At 37.7% G+C, this 14,739-nt stretch overlaps 1 protein-coding gene across 1 annotated transcript in view; it reads right to left on the bottom strand.

Moving 5' to 3' along the window:
- Window positions 1-2,024: 2,024 nt before the first annotated feature.
- COLEC12 (collectin subfamily member 12) overlaps window positions 2,025-14,739 on the bottom strand; it is a 196,858-nt gene continuing 184,143 nt past the window's right edge. The window contains 1 exon segment of the mRNA XM_030336875.1: window positions 2,025-3,471. Coding sequence (XP_030192735.1) covers window positions 3,452-3,471 — 20 coding nt within the window. The 3' untranslated portion in view covers window positions 2,025-3,451.

Below are 14,739 nucleotides of genomic sequence, written 5' to 3' on the forward strand. Positions count from 1 at the left end.
TGGATGTACAATAACCAACTTTTAGCAACATGAATCCCTTCATTTCTCTTGCTTGGCTTCTTCTACTCTTCAGTTCTTTTAAGATTTCATAACTGACTGGCCACATTCACCTTTCTCTCTTCTCAATTCAGTAATTTTTAGGTCTCTCATCTAATCTGTAGATCATCTAACACATTGAAGGAGTTTTCTTCTGTTTCATCCAGATCACTTGTGCACAGTATTTGGCATGGAAAGAGGGATCTGCTCTACATTTTTTGGGAAAGGATTCAGACAAGAAGTGATGCTTGGGCTGAATCTTAAAGAAGGTACTCTCCAGGTATAAAATACAGGGAAGGAATCCAGGTAGAGTATGGGGGTGAGAAAGAGCATGGGAGAAAGTACAGGTGGCTTGGAAGGCTGTTTTGGTGCATGGGTGAGGGAGGGTAGGGTTGCAGCTGGAGGGAAGGCTGGACATGTGGTTGGGAACCTGGGATCCTTTTGAAGATTTTAGGCTAGGGATATGGGGTAGGATAGAGTTGGATTTTAAATTAAGAATGAGGAACCTGATCAGATTTGCATTTTTGAAGGCAACTATGACAGCAGTGTGGGCTAGGGACAAGTCTTCCAATCATCCTGTTTCCTCAGTTTTGCATGAAGATTAGAGGAGATAATGTATGTGAAAATGCTAAACATTTAAACAATTATTCTTGTGTGACTTCTCTGAGTCATGAGTTAATATGCTTACTTTTTCAAGAAGAGACCAGCTTTGTCATCTGAGGCAAAAAACACATGCTTGGCATTGTTACCTGATTGATATAGCTCTCTACTTCCTTAAATATCTGGTTTTTAAAATGGGAGTGGCTATTACCATTTGTTGTCTACTTTAGCTTACATTTTAACTCCTACAAATTGGAAGGGTGAGAGGAGATTCATAATAGAAGGTAATAGAAAAGAAAGGGTTTTTTCCCCTCCTGGTTGTGCATTCATTCTTTTAAGAACCATTAGAAAGAAAAATGTGGGGTGCCTGGGTGGCTCAGTTGGTTAAGTGTCCAACTCTTGATTTCAGATCAGGTCATGATCTCTTGGTTCTTGAGTTAGAGCCCCGCACCAAGCTCTGTGCTGACAGTGTGGAATCTGCTTGGGATTCTCTCTCCTGCTGTCTCTGTTCTTCCCTGCTGCATGCGCATTTTCTCTCAAAATAAATACACTTAAAAAAAAGAAAAATCATTCTCCTTCTCCTAGTGTGTATCAGGTTACGTGCCTGAACAGACTTTATCATATCTCATTAAAACTCTCCTCCCAAAAGAGCATCAGTTGTGAGTAGGTGAACAGAAACCTGTTGTATAAAGAGCTAAATGCACAGAGAAGTACATAAGGTATCTTATAATGTGTGATATTCATCTGATTTTATTCAGTGTGTTATTAAGAAGGACCCCTGTTCCTCAAAAACAGAATTTTCAGAGCTCAAGTCAGAATCCTATCTCCTTAGTGATGGTGGGACCTAGGAAGTGGTGTCACCTCCTTGAGACCCTCCCCTTTTCTGTCAATGGGGAGGGTAGCAAGGCCTGCTCGATGGGGCTGTTAGGAGGATGACGTGAGATGGTCTGACTGAAGTACTTCCCATAGTACCTGACAAATGACAGCACTGTAAGTTATGATTAGGGCTGGAGAGAACCATCTCAACTGAGAGAGCTAGCACTGTTCCCTTCTGATGATGGCATCACACATTTAAGTTGCTTCTGGGCATGAATATGAATTGACACTTAAAAAACAGGAAGAGGATGAAAAAGCAGATTGGGTTTAATCTATAAAAGGTCTTGAGGGATTGGGTTTAATCTGTGGAAGGCCTTGACCTGAGAAAATACTGGAGTCCAGTGCTTGCCTTGTGTCACAGGGCCCAGATGACGGTGAGTGCTGGCAACCTGACCAGGCCACGTGAACAGGACAGCAGGGCATAAAGGTGCAAGGAGATGGTCGTTTTCAGCTACAGAGATGGCATGAATGGTGACCAGGGGTTAAGACAACATAGTCCACACGGCTGCAGGTGTGAAAGTCAAACTCTGTCTTTATTCTTTTACCATTTTATTTGGGATAGGTAGCAGCACTGCCTGGGGAGCTCCTTGGAAGGGGAGGAGAGGGAATCTGTTGGTTGGAAATCTTACCTTTGAGCATCAATTATATCTAATGCCTATTTTCAGCACATTTCATGTTAGACTTTTTGATGGCAAGTCAAGGTGTAGAAGGTAGATGGGCTCAGAGGAAAGGTTCTTTGCAACAGTTCAATGTAGTGGCCAAAAGTTTACCCTTGCATTTCATCATACGTGTACCTTGGAGTTATGTTTTTTGGAACCTGCCTTAAGAAAACACAAACTTTCCAGGTAGCATATAGCTGTCCCCATCTTGCTTGCATCTCTGCCTTGGTTGATGAGATGCCATACTTTGCTGACAGTCACTAGTGGCTCTGCTGTTGGTCTGATATGAAGCACATTCATAACTCAGCCATAAAATAGGGCTTTCTAGATAGCCAGATTCTTTCCCAACAGATACCTCTCCACCACCCCTAACTCCACCAAAATGAAGTAGAAGCACATCCTGAGTTGACCACTTTCTCTGGGCCTGGCCAGGCACATAATAAGAATGTTGGCTGGTGATGGGCTCAAAACACAGCCCACTTGACTGAGCCACATATATGCTCAGGCTTGACCTATCCTGGCAAAATCTGCAAGGATATTTTTAGACATTTCAAGTGATTGACTCCTCTGAGGAAATGATACATTAAAAAATATATATATATACACACATATTTAATTTTTTAAAACCACAACTGAAAAATTTCTTTGCCAATGGGTAGAATTAAGTCTGACAAGAAACCCTAAGAGTTTTTTTTTATTAGTACCATTATTGTTTTCTTTGGCTCCATGTATTATATTGGTAAGATGACAAAAAAAAAAGAAGAAAAGGAAAAAATTATAAAAAGGCAAATATTTTGTACAAAAATACAAAGTTTTAAAAGCTCTTTAAGTATATTTCATATCATTACTAAGAGTTGGCCTATATATCTGTGTGTCTGCATATTTTTCTTACATTTGGGATTTTAGAAATGTACGGTACGTTTACACAGTATAGTTCTCCCTAAAGCTCAACAACCAATGATAGTCTTTTTTCTGATTGGAGCAGTCCATACTTTGGAAGATGTGATTTGCATAACTGTGCAGTTACTGGCTGAAAAAAATCTATGTGATTCAGTCCATTTGCATACTGAAAATCAATACATCATACTGGGGGGAACATTTTAGTTCTGAAATCCTTGAGTAAAGGAAGATGGTAAAGATAACTAGCTGTCAATTTTTTCAGTAATTTGTTTTCAGTGCTTTTTTTTCAATCTGGTGAGAAGATGATGCAATCAGAAAGAAGTATCCTTTGCCCTTGAGAACCATCTGAAAATCTGCTCTTGTTATTACATCACAGTCCATTATAATGCAGATGGTGGTACTACAAAAGAGGAAAAATAATGGGCGTTAGTTTTTCTTAAAGAATAACTATGTACAATTCAAAAAAAGGAGCACATATTTTTATAGGAAAGATTCCAAAATACATCAATTATTTTTTTCAAGAAATGCCTATAAGTTCATATCCAGATTAACTAAAAGGTAAATGTCTCCTTTAAGGAGTCCATTCTGGGCTCAACTTAAATCTCAAGTGGCCAAACAAGGCAAACAAATGACAAACCTGGGTCACTTCTCACCCTCTACTGTAATTTTTTTTTTAATTGAATATAACTGACATACAATATTAGTTTCGGGTGTGTAATATGATTTGATATTTCTATACATTGTGAAATGATCACCATAATAAGTCTAGTTAACATTTGTCATCACACACAGGAAAAAAAAATTACCTTTTCATTTATATCCAAATTAGTTAGCATATAGTGCCATAATGATTTCAGGAGTGGAATCCAGTGATTCATCCCAACGAGTGTTCTCCTTAAGGCCCCTTGCCCATTTAGCACATCCCCCCACCCACAACCCCTCCAGCAACCCTCAGTTTGTTCTCTGTATTTAAGAGTCTCTTGCGTTTTGTGCCCCTCCCTGTTTTTATATTATTTTTGCTTCTCTTCCCTTATGTTCATCTGTTTTGTATCTTAAATTCCATGTATGAGTGAAGTCATAAGTATCTTTCTCTAATTTCACTTCGCATAATATACTCTAGTTCCATTCATGTTGTTGCAAATGGCAAGATTTCATTCTTTTTGACTGCTAATACTCCATTTTGTAATATATATATACACACACACACACACACACACATATATATACATATATATATATACATACATACATACCACATCTTCTTTATCCATTCATCTGTTGATGGACATTTGGGTTCTTTCCATACTTTGGCTATTGTTGATAGTGCCGCTATAAACATTGGGGTGCATGTGTCCCTTTGAAACAGCATACCTGTATCCTTTGGATAAATACCTAGTAGTGCAATAGCTGTGTCATAGGGTAGTTCTATTTTTTTTTTAATCTAAAAAAATTTTTTTAATGTTTATTTATTTTTGAGAGAGAGAGAGAGAGAGTGTGAGTGGGGGAGGAGCAGAGAGAGAGGGAAACACAGAATCTAAAGCAGGCTCCAGGCTCTGAGCTGTCAGCCCAGAGCTTGATGCAGGGCTCAAACTCACGAACCGTGAGATCATGACCAGAGCTGAAGTCGGACACTTACCGACTGAGCCACTCAGGTGGCCCAGGGTAGTTCTATTTTTCATTTGCTGAGGAACCTCCATACCATTTTTCAGAGTGGCTGCACCCCACCAGCAGTGCAAAAGAGATCCTCTTTCTCCACATCCTCACCAACATCTGTTGTTGCCTGAGTTGTTAATGTTAGCCATTCTGACAGGTGTGAGGTGGTATCTCAGTTTGTATTTCCCTGATGATGAGTGATGTGGAGCATTTTTTCATGTGTCGGTTGGCCATCTGGATGTCTTCTTTGGAGAAGACATATTCATGTCTTTTGCTCATTTCTTCACTGGATTGTTTTTGGGTGTTGAGTTTGATAAGTTCTTTATAGATTTTGGATCCTAACCCTTTATCTGATATGTCGTTTGCAAATATCTTCTCCCATTCTGTTAGTGGTTTTATCTTTTGCTAATTAAACAGCTTTGCTGTGCAGAAGCTTTTTATCTTGATGAAGTCCCAATAGTTCATTTTTGCTTTTGTTTCCCTTGCCTCCAGAGACATGTTGAGTAAGAAGTTGCTGTGGCCAAGATCAAAGAGGTTTTGCCTGCTTTCTCCTCGAGGATTTTGATGGCTTCTTGTCTTACATTTAGGTCTTTTATCCATTTTGAGCTTATTTTTGTGTATCGTGTAAGAAAGTGGTCCAGGTTCATTCTTCTGCATGTCACCTGCCCAGTTTTCCCAACACCATTTGCTGAAGAGACTGTCTTTATTCCATTGGATAGTCTTTCCTGCTTTGGTCAAAGATTAGTTGGCCATATGTTTGTGGGTCCATTTCTGGGTTCTCTATTCTGTTCCATTGATCTGTGTGTCTGTTTTTGTGCCAGTACCATACTGTCTTGGTGATTACAGCTTTGTAAAACATCTTAAAGTCTGGAATTGTGATGCCTCCAGCCTTTGTTTTCTTTTGCAGGATTGCTTTGGCTATTGGGGTCTTTTCTGGTTCCATACAAATTTTAGGTTTTGTTTTTTTTTTTAAGCTCTGTGAGGAATGCTGATGTTATTTTGATAGGGATTGCATTGAATATGTACATTGCTTTGGGTAGTATCGACATTAACAATATTTGTTCTTCCAGTCCATGAGCATGGACAATTTTGCATTTTTTTGTCTTCTTCAATTTCTTTCATGAGCTTTCTATAGTTTTCAATGTATAGATTTTCACCACTTTGGTTAGGTTTATTCCTAGGTATATTATGGTTTTTGGTGGGAAAAAAAATTTTTATGATGGCTTTTTTATTTTTTTATGTTTGTTTATTTATTTATTTTGAGAGAGAGAGAGAGTGAGCACAAGCCGGAGGGGGGGGGGGGGAGAAAGAGGGAAAGAGAGAATCCCAAGCAGTCCTTTGCACTGTCAGTGCAGAGCCCAATATGGGGCTCAAACTCCTGTAGCGTGAGATCATGACCTGTGCCGAAATCAGGAGTCCAATGCTTAACCAACCGAGCTACTCAGGTGCCCTAAGTTTTTATTTTAATTCCAGTTAACATATAGTATTACATTAGTTGCAGGTGTATAGATAGTGATTCAACAATTCTGTACATCACCCAGAGCCCATCATGAGAAGTCCACTCTTTAATCCCCATCACCTGTTTCCACCCTCCCACCACCAACTTTCCCTCTGGTAACCATCAGTTCTCTATAGTTCAGAATCTGTTTCTTGCTTTCTCTCTCTCTCTCTTTCCCTTTGTTCATTTGTTTCTTAAATTTCACATATGAGTTCAATCATATGGTATTCTTCTCTGACTTATTTCTCTGAGCATTATATCCTCTAGCTCCAGCCATATCATTGCAAATGGCAATATTTCAGTGTTTTTAATGGCTGAATAATATTCCTTTGTATTTATATATTACTGCACATTTATCCATTCATTAATCAATGGACACTTGGGCTGCTGTTGTAAATAATGCTGCAATAAACATAGAGGTGCATATGGTATTTCTGAGGTAGTGTTTTCATTTTTTTCAGATAAGTGGCCAGAAGTGGAATTATTGGATATATGGTAATTGTATTTTTAATTTTTTAGGAACCTCTATGCTGTTTCCCATAGTGGCTGGTATATTCCTACCAACAGTGTACATGGATTTCCTGTTTTCCACATCCTTGCCAGCACTTGTTTATTTCTTTCTGAGCACAGCCATTCTAACAGGTGTGAAGTGATAGCTCATTGTGGTTTTGATTGCATTCCCTGATGATTGTGATGTTGAGCACCTTTTCATGTACCTGTTGGCCATTTGTATATCTTCTTTGGAAAAATATCTTATTCAGGTCCTTTGACCACTTTTAAATTGGGTTATTTGGCTTTTTGCTAATGAGTTGTTTGAATTCCCTTATGTATATTGGGTATTGACAACTTGTCAGATATATGATTTGAAAATATCTTCTACCATTCCACAGGTGGCCTTTTTTTATCCTCATGGTTTTTATTCAAATCTTTTTAAAAAAATTATTTTTATCCCCGTATAGTTAACATATAATGTTATATTAGTTTCAGGTGTACAATATAGTGATTCAATAATGCTATACATTGCCCAGGGCTCACCATGATAAATATACTCTGTAATCCCCATCTTCTATTTACCCATCCCCCAACCCATCTCCCTTGTGGTAACCATCAGTTTGTTCTCTATAATTAAAAGAGTCTGTTCCTTGGTTTGTCTCTCTCTTTTCCCTTTGTTCATTTGTTTTGTTTCTTAAATTCCACATGAGTATAATCATATAGTATTTGTCTTCACTTACTTCACTAAGCATTACATTTTCTTGCTCCATGCATGTTACTGCAAATGGCAAGGCTTCATTCTTTTTTTATGGCAGAATCGTAAATATACACCACATCTTTTTATCCATTCATCTATCAATGGACGCTTGGGCTGCCTTTCCTTTTTTTGATGGTTTTCTTTGCTGTGCAGAAGCTATTTAGTTTGCTGTAGTCCCATTTGTTTATTTTTGCCTCTGTTGCCTTTGCTTTTGGTGTTAGATTCAAAAAAGTCATTACCAACTGATGCCAAGGAGATTACTATGTTTTCTTCTAGGGGTTTTATGGTTTCAGGTCTTAATTCTTAATCCATTTTGAGTTAACTTTTGTGTATTGTGTACATTGCATTCTTTTGCACATGGCTGACCAGTCTGCTTAACACTATTAAAGAGACTGTCCTTTTGCTGTTGTATATTGTTGGCTTTTTGTCAGTTAATTAATGATATATGTGTAGGTTTATCTGTGGGCTGTCTATTCTGTTACATTGATCTATGTGTCTGTTCTTATGCCAACACCATACTCCTTACTATTAACTCAATCTGACTACTAATCTGTCAGTTCACATATTCTGTTTTCTTTGTTATTCAGTCTTGGTAGGTTTATGTTTCTAAGAATTTATCCATTTTTTCTGACTTTTTCTTGTTTATGGAGGTGGGCATTTATTGCTATGAACTTTTCCCTTAGAACTCCTTTTGTTGCATCCTATAACTTTTGGTATGTTCTATTTCCATTTTCATTTGTCTCAAAGAATTTTTGATCTTTCTTTGATTTCTTCTTTGAGTAATTGTAGTTTAGTAGCATGTTGTTTAATCTTCACATATTGGTGATATCCCAGTTTTCTTCTTACAACTGATTTCTAGTTTCATACCTTTATGGTCAGAAAGATGTCTGGTAGGATTGCAATCTCCTTAAATTTACTGAAATTTACTGTTTTGTGGCCTAATATGTGATCTATTCTGAAGAATGCTGCATGTTCAGTTGAGAAAAATATGTGTTCTGTTGCTTTAGGATGGAGTGTTCTGTATATGTAGGTTAAGTCCTTCTGATCTTAAGGCTGATGATTCCTCATGATTTTATTGTCTGGCTGATCCATCTATTTATGTAAGTGGGGTATTAAAGTCCCCTGCTATTATTGTATTGCTGCCTATTTCTCCCTTTAGGTCTGTTAATATGTGTTTCATATATTTAGGGGCTTCTATATTGGGTCCGTAAATATTTACAAATGTTATATCCATTTGTTGGATTGTCCCTTTGTTATTATCTAATGCCCTTCTTTGTCTCTTGTACAGTCTCTGTTAAAGTCTGTTTGGTCTGATATAAATACAGCAACCCCATCTTTTGGCTTGTTTCATGGTGTATCGTTTTCCATCCCTTCACTTTCAGTCTGTGTGTATCTTTATGTCTGAAGTGAGTCTCTTTTTGGCAGCATATACATGGGTCTTATTTTCTTATCCATTCAGCCACTTTGTGTCTTTTGATTGGAGAATTTAATCCATTTAAAGCAATTGTTGATAGGTGTGTACTTACTGCCATTTAAAAAGTTGCTTTTCAAAGGGAATTAAAAGCAAAAATGAACACCTGGGACCTTATGAAGATAAAAGCTTCTGCACAGCAAAGGAAACAACAAACAAAACTAAAGGCAACCAAACGGAATGGGAAAGATATGTGCAAATGACATATTGGACAAAGGGCTAGTATCCAAAATCTATAAGAGCTCACCAAACTCCCACACCCGAAAAACAAATAACCCAGTGAAGAAATGGGCAGAAAACATGAATAGACACTTCTCTAAAGAAGACATCCAGATGGCCAACAGACACATGAAAAGATGCTCATGTCCCTCCTCATCAGGGAAATACAAATCAAAACCACACTCAGATATCACCTCACGCCAGTCAGAGTGGCCAAAATGAACAAATCAGGAGACTATAGATGCTGGAGAGGATGTGGAGAAACGGGAACCCTCTTGCACTGTTGGTGGGAATGCAAACTGGTGCAGCCACTCTGGAAAACAGTGTGGAGGTTCCTCAAAAAGTAAAAACAGACCTACCCTATGACCCAGCAATAGCACTGCTAGGAATTTACCCAAGGAATACAGGAGTACTGATGCATAGGGGAACTTGTACCCCAATGTTTATAGCAGCACTCTCAACAATAGCCAAATTATGGAAAGAGCTGAAATGTCCATCAACTGATGAAGGGGTAAAGAAATTGTGGTTTATATACACAATGGAATACTATGTGGCAATGAAAAAGAATGAAATATGGCCCTTTGTAGCAACGTGGACGGAACTGGAGAGTGTTATGCTAAGTGAAATAAGCCATACAGAGAAGACAGATACCATATGGTTTCACTCTTATGTGGATCCTGAGAAACTTAACAGAAACCCATGGGGGAGGGGAAGGAAAAAAAAAAAAAAAGAGGTTAGAGTGGGAGAGAGCCAAAGCATAAGAGACTCTTAAAACTGAGAACTGAGGGTTGATGGGGGGGGGGGGGGGGGAGGGGGGGTGATGGGCATTGAGTAGGGCACCTTTTGGGATGAGCACTGGGTGTTGTATGGAAACCAATTTGACAATAAACTTCATATATTGAAAAAAATAAAATAAAAAATAAAAAGTTGCTTTTTAGTTGTTTTATAGTTCCTTTCTAGTCCTTTCTTCTCTTCCTTTGTGATTTTATGACCTCCCCTACTGGTGTGCTTAGATTCTTTATCTATCAACTATAGGTTTTTGCTTTGTGGTTACATGAGGCTTACATACAACTACTTATAGCAGTCTATTTTAACTTGGTAACAAGTTTGCTTTCTAAAGCTCTACAGTTTTATTCCACTTCCCACATTTTATTTTTTTGAGGTCACATTTCATATATTTTTATCTTGTGTATCCTTAATTATTGTATAGTTATTTTTATTACTTTTGTCTTTGAAATGACTAATCCACCACCTTACTATTTACCTTACCATTAAAGTTTATACTTTTGTGTGCTTTCTTGTTCCTAATTAGCACCCCTTTTTCAGCTTCAAGAAGTCCCTTTGACATTTCTTGTAAGGCTGGTTTAGTGGTGATGAACTCTGTTAGCTTTTGATTATCTGAGAAACTCTTTCTCTCCTTCAATTCTGAATAACTTTGCCAGGGTAGCGTATTCTTGGTTGGAAGTTCTGTTCTTGAGCATTTAAAAAAATATTCTTTGATATATAATGCCACTCCCTTCTGTCTTGCAAAGTTTCTGCTGAAATATCTGATAGTCCTATGGGGGTTCCCTTGTACATAACAAGTTTTTCTCTTGTTTCTTTTAAAATTGTCTCCTTGTCTTTAACTTTTGACATTTCAATTGTAATGTGTCTTGGTGTTGGTCTCTTTGGGTTCATCTTCTTTGGAACTCTCAAGGCATCCTGAATCTGAATGTCTATCTCCTTCCGTAGGTTAGAGAAGTTTTCTGCCCACCCCCTTTTCTCCTTCTACAACCCTTATAATGTGATGTTAGTATACTTGATGTCCTATAAATCCCTTAAGGTATCTTCACTTTTTTCCATTCTCTTTTTTGTTACTCTACTTTGGTGAGTTCCACTGTCCTGTGAATTCACTGATCCTTTCTTCTGCTTCATCTATTCTGCTGTTCAACCCCTCTAAGATATTTTTTCAGTTCTGTTGTTATATTCATCAGCTCTGTGACTTCTGTTTGGTATTTTCTATCTCTCTGGAAGTTCTCATCATGTTCATCCATTCTCCCAAGTTCAGTGAGCATCTTTTTAAATAATTATCACTGAGGTATAATTGACATACAAGGTTATATTAGTTTCAGGTATACAATATATTGATTTGGCAATTCTATACATTATTTAATGTTCTCTATGATAAGTATAATCATCTGTCACCATATGATGTTCTGACAATGTTACTGACTATATTCCCTATGCTGTACTTTTCATTTTGGTGACTTATTTACATTATAATTGTAAGTTTGTACCTCTTAATCTTCTTTATCTATTTTGCCCATCCCTCCAAACCACCAATTTGTTTTCTGTAATTAAGAGTGTTTTTCTTTGTTCATTTGCTTCGTCTTTTAGATTCCATATAAATGAAATCATATGGTATTGGTCCTTCTCTGAATTATTTCACTTAACGTAATGCCCTCTAAGTCCATCCATGTTGTTGCAAACAGCAAGATTTCATTCATTTTTTATGGCTGAGTAGTATTCCTCTGTGTGCATGTGTGTGTGTCTCTCTCTCTCTCACTATATATATATGCATGCACACACACACATCTTTATCTGTTTATCTATCAATGGACACGGAGTTGCTTCCATATTTTATCTATTATAAACAATGCTGCAGTAAACATAGAGAGTGCATATATTTTTTCAAGTCAGTGCTTTCTTTTTCTTTGGGTAAATAGTAGTGGAATTGCTGGATCATATGGTAATTCTATTTATCATTTCTTGAGGAATCTCCACACTGCTTTCCACAGTGGTTGCACCAATTTACATTCCCAACACTGCACAAGTGTTCCCTTCTCTCCACATTCTTACCAACACTTGTTATTTCTTATCTTTTTAATGTTTATTTTTGAGAGAGAATGAGAGCAGGGAGGGGCAGAGAGAGAGAGGGGGTTTGAGGATCTGAAGTGGGCTCTGTGCTGACAGTGGATGCTTAACCAACTGAGCCACCCAGGTGCCCCTATTTCTTGTCTTTTTGATACTAGCTGGCTATTCTGACTGGGGTGACGTGACATCTCCTGATGGTTTTGATTTGCATTTCCCTGATGATCAGTGATGTTGAACATCTTTTCATGTGTCTGCTGGCCATGTGCATGTCTTCTTTGGCAAAATGTCTATTCAGGTCCTCTATCCATTTCTTAGTCAAAAAAATTTTTTTTGGTGCTGAGTTGTATAAGTTCTTTATAGTTTTTGTATATTAACCCCTTAGATATATTATTTGCAAATATTTTCTCTCATTTACTAGGCTTTAGTTTTACTGATGGTTTCCTTTTCTGGCTCTTTAAAGGTGGGGATTCAGTTTCCTATTGCCCTCCAGCTTCCTGGGGTTTTAGCCCACTGATGTGATGTCCCTCCCATTTTCAGTTAGTCATAGTTGGGGTTTGGTTTCCAACTACATCTCTGTCCTTCCTACCTTTTATGATGTGGCCTCCTATGATTAGTTATGAAAAGTCTGTTTTGCCACTTTTCAGGTTGTTTCAGAGTTAAGTCACATGGTGGTAGCTGCTATCTTGGTGTGTCCTTGCAACAAGGTGAACTCAGGATCCTCCTACTCTGCATCTTCCCTGGTGTTCCAGTTAGCATCTTTATGACCATTACTATGAGCACTTTATCAGGTGTATTACTTATTTTCATTTTATGAAGGTTTTCTTTCCCCTGAAGTTTTATCTTGTTCTTTGTTAGGAATATTTTTCCTCTGTTTCTTCATTTTGCTTGACTCTCTCTGTTGGTTTCTATGTATTAGAGGAAACAACCACCTCTCCCAGTCTTTTTTTTTTTTTTTTAATTTAAAAAATTTTTTTAAAATTTAAATCCAAGTTAGTTCACATATAGTGTAATCATGATTTCAGGAACAGAATTTAGTGATTTATCATGAGCACACAGTGCTCATCCCAACAAGTGCCCTCCTTAATGTCCATCACCCATTTAGCTCATCCCCCCACCGAACTCCTCTCCAGCAACCCTGTTTGTTCTCTGTATTAAGAGTCTCTCACAGTTTGTCTCCCTCTCTGTTTTTATCTTGTTTTTGCCTCCCTTCCCCTATATTCATCTGCTTTCTTAAATTCCACATATGAGTGAAATCATATGATATTTGCTTTCTCTGGCTTATTTCGCTTAGCACAGTACACTCTAGTTCCATCTACATTGTTGCAAATGGTAAGATTTCACTTTTTTTGATCACCGAGTAATGTTACATTGTGTGTGTGTGTGTGTGTGTGTGTGTGTGTGTGTGTATGTATATATATGTAGCACATCTTTATCCATTCATCAGTGATGGACATTTGGGTTCTTTCCATACTTTGGCTTTGGTGACAGTGCTACTAGAAACCTTGGGGTGCATGTGCCCCTTCGAATCAGCATTTTTGTATCCTTTGGATAAATATCTAGTAGTGCAATGGTTGGGTCATAGGGTAGTTATGTTTTTAATTTTTTGAGGAACATCCATACTGTTTTCCAGAGTGACTGCACCAGTTTGTATTCCCACCAGCAGTGCAAAAAGAAAAGAAAATTTCCTTTTCTCTGCATCCTTGCCAACATCTGTGTTTCCTGAGTTGTTAATTTTAGCTATTCTGACAGGTGTGAGGTGTTGTCCTCATTGTGGTTTTGATTCCTATTTCCCTAAGAATGAGTGATGTGGAGCATCTTTTCATGTATCTGTTAGCCATCTGGATGTCTTCTTTGGAGAAGTGTCTATTCATGTCTTTTGCCCATTTCTTCACTGGATTATTGTTTTTGGGTGTTGAGTTTGATAAGTTCTTTATAGATTTTGGATACTAACCCTTTATCTGATACGTCGTTTGCAAATATCTTCTCCATTCCATCGGTTGCCTCTTCGTTTTGCTGATTGTTTCCTTTGCTGTGCAGAAGCTTTTTATCTTGATGAGGTCCCAATAGTTCATTTTGCTTTTGTTTCCCTTGCCTCCAGAAACATGTCTCGTAAGAAGTTGCTGCACCCAAGGTCAGAGGTTGTTGCCTGTTTTCTCCTCTAGGATTTTGTGGCTTCCTGTCTTACATTTAGGTCTTTCACCAATTTTGAGTTTATTTTTGTGTATGGTGTAAGAAAGTGGTCCAGGTTCATTCTTCTACATGTCACTGTCCAGTTTTCCCAACACCATTTGCTGAAAAGGACTGTCTTGATTCCATTGGATAGTCTTTCCTGCTTTGTCAAAGAATTGTTGGCCATATGTTTGTGGGTTCATTTCTGGGTTCTACTCTGTCCTATTGATCTATGTGTCTGTTTTTGTGCCAGTACCATACTGTCTTGGTGATTACAGCTTTGTAATACAGCTTGAAGTATGGAATTGTGATCCCTCCAGCTTTTTCTTTTTCAACATTTTTTCTGGTTCCATACAAATTTTAGGATTGTTGTTTCTAGCTCTGTGAAAAATGCTGGTGTTATTTTGATAGGGATTGCTTTGAATGCGTAGATTGTTTTGGGGTAGTATCAACTTTTAACAATAGTTGTTCTTCCAATCCATGAGCATGGAATGTTTTTCCATTTCTTTTTGTCTTCTTTAATTTCTTTCATAAGCTTTCTACCTTGTGTAGGCAG

Source organism: Lynx canadensis, chromosome D3 (assembly GCF_007474595.2).
Source record: "Lynx canadensis isolate LIC74 chromosome D3, mLynCan4.pri.v2, whole genome shotgun sequence".
Taxonomy (NCBI): Eukaryota; Metazoa; Chordata; class Mammalia; order Carnivora; family Felidae; genus Lynx; species Lynx canadensis.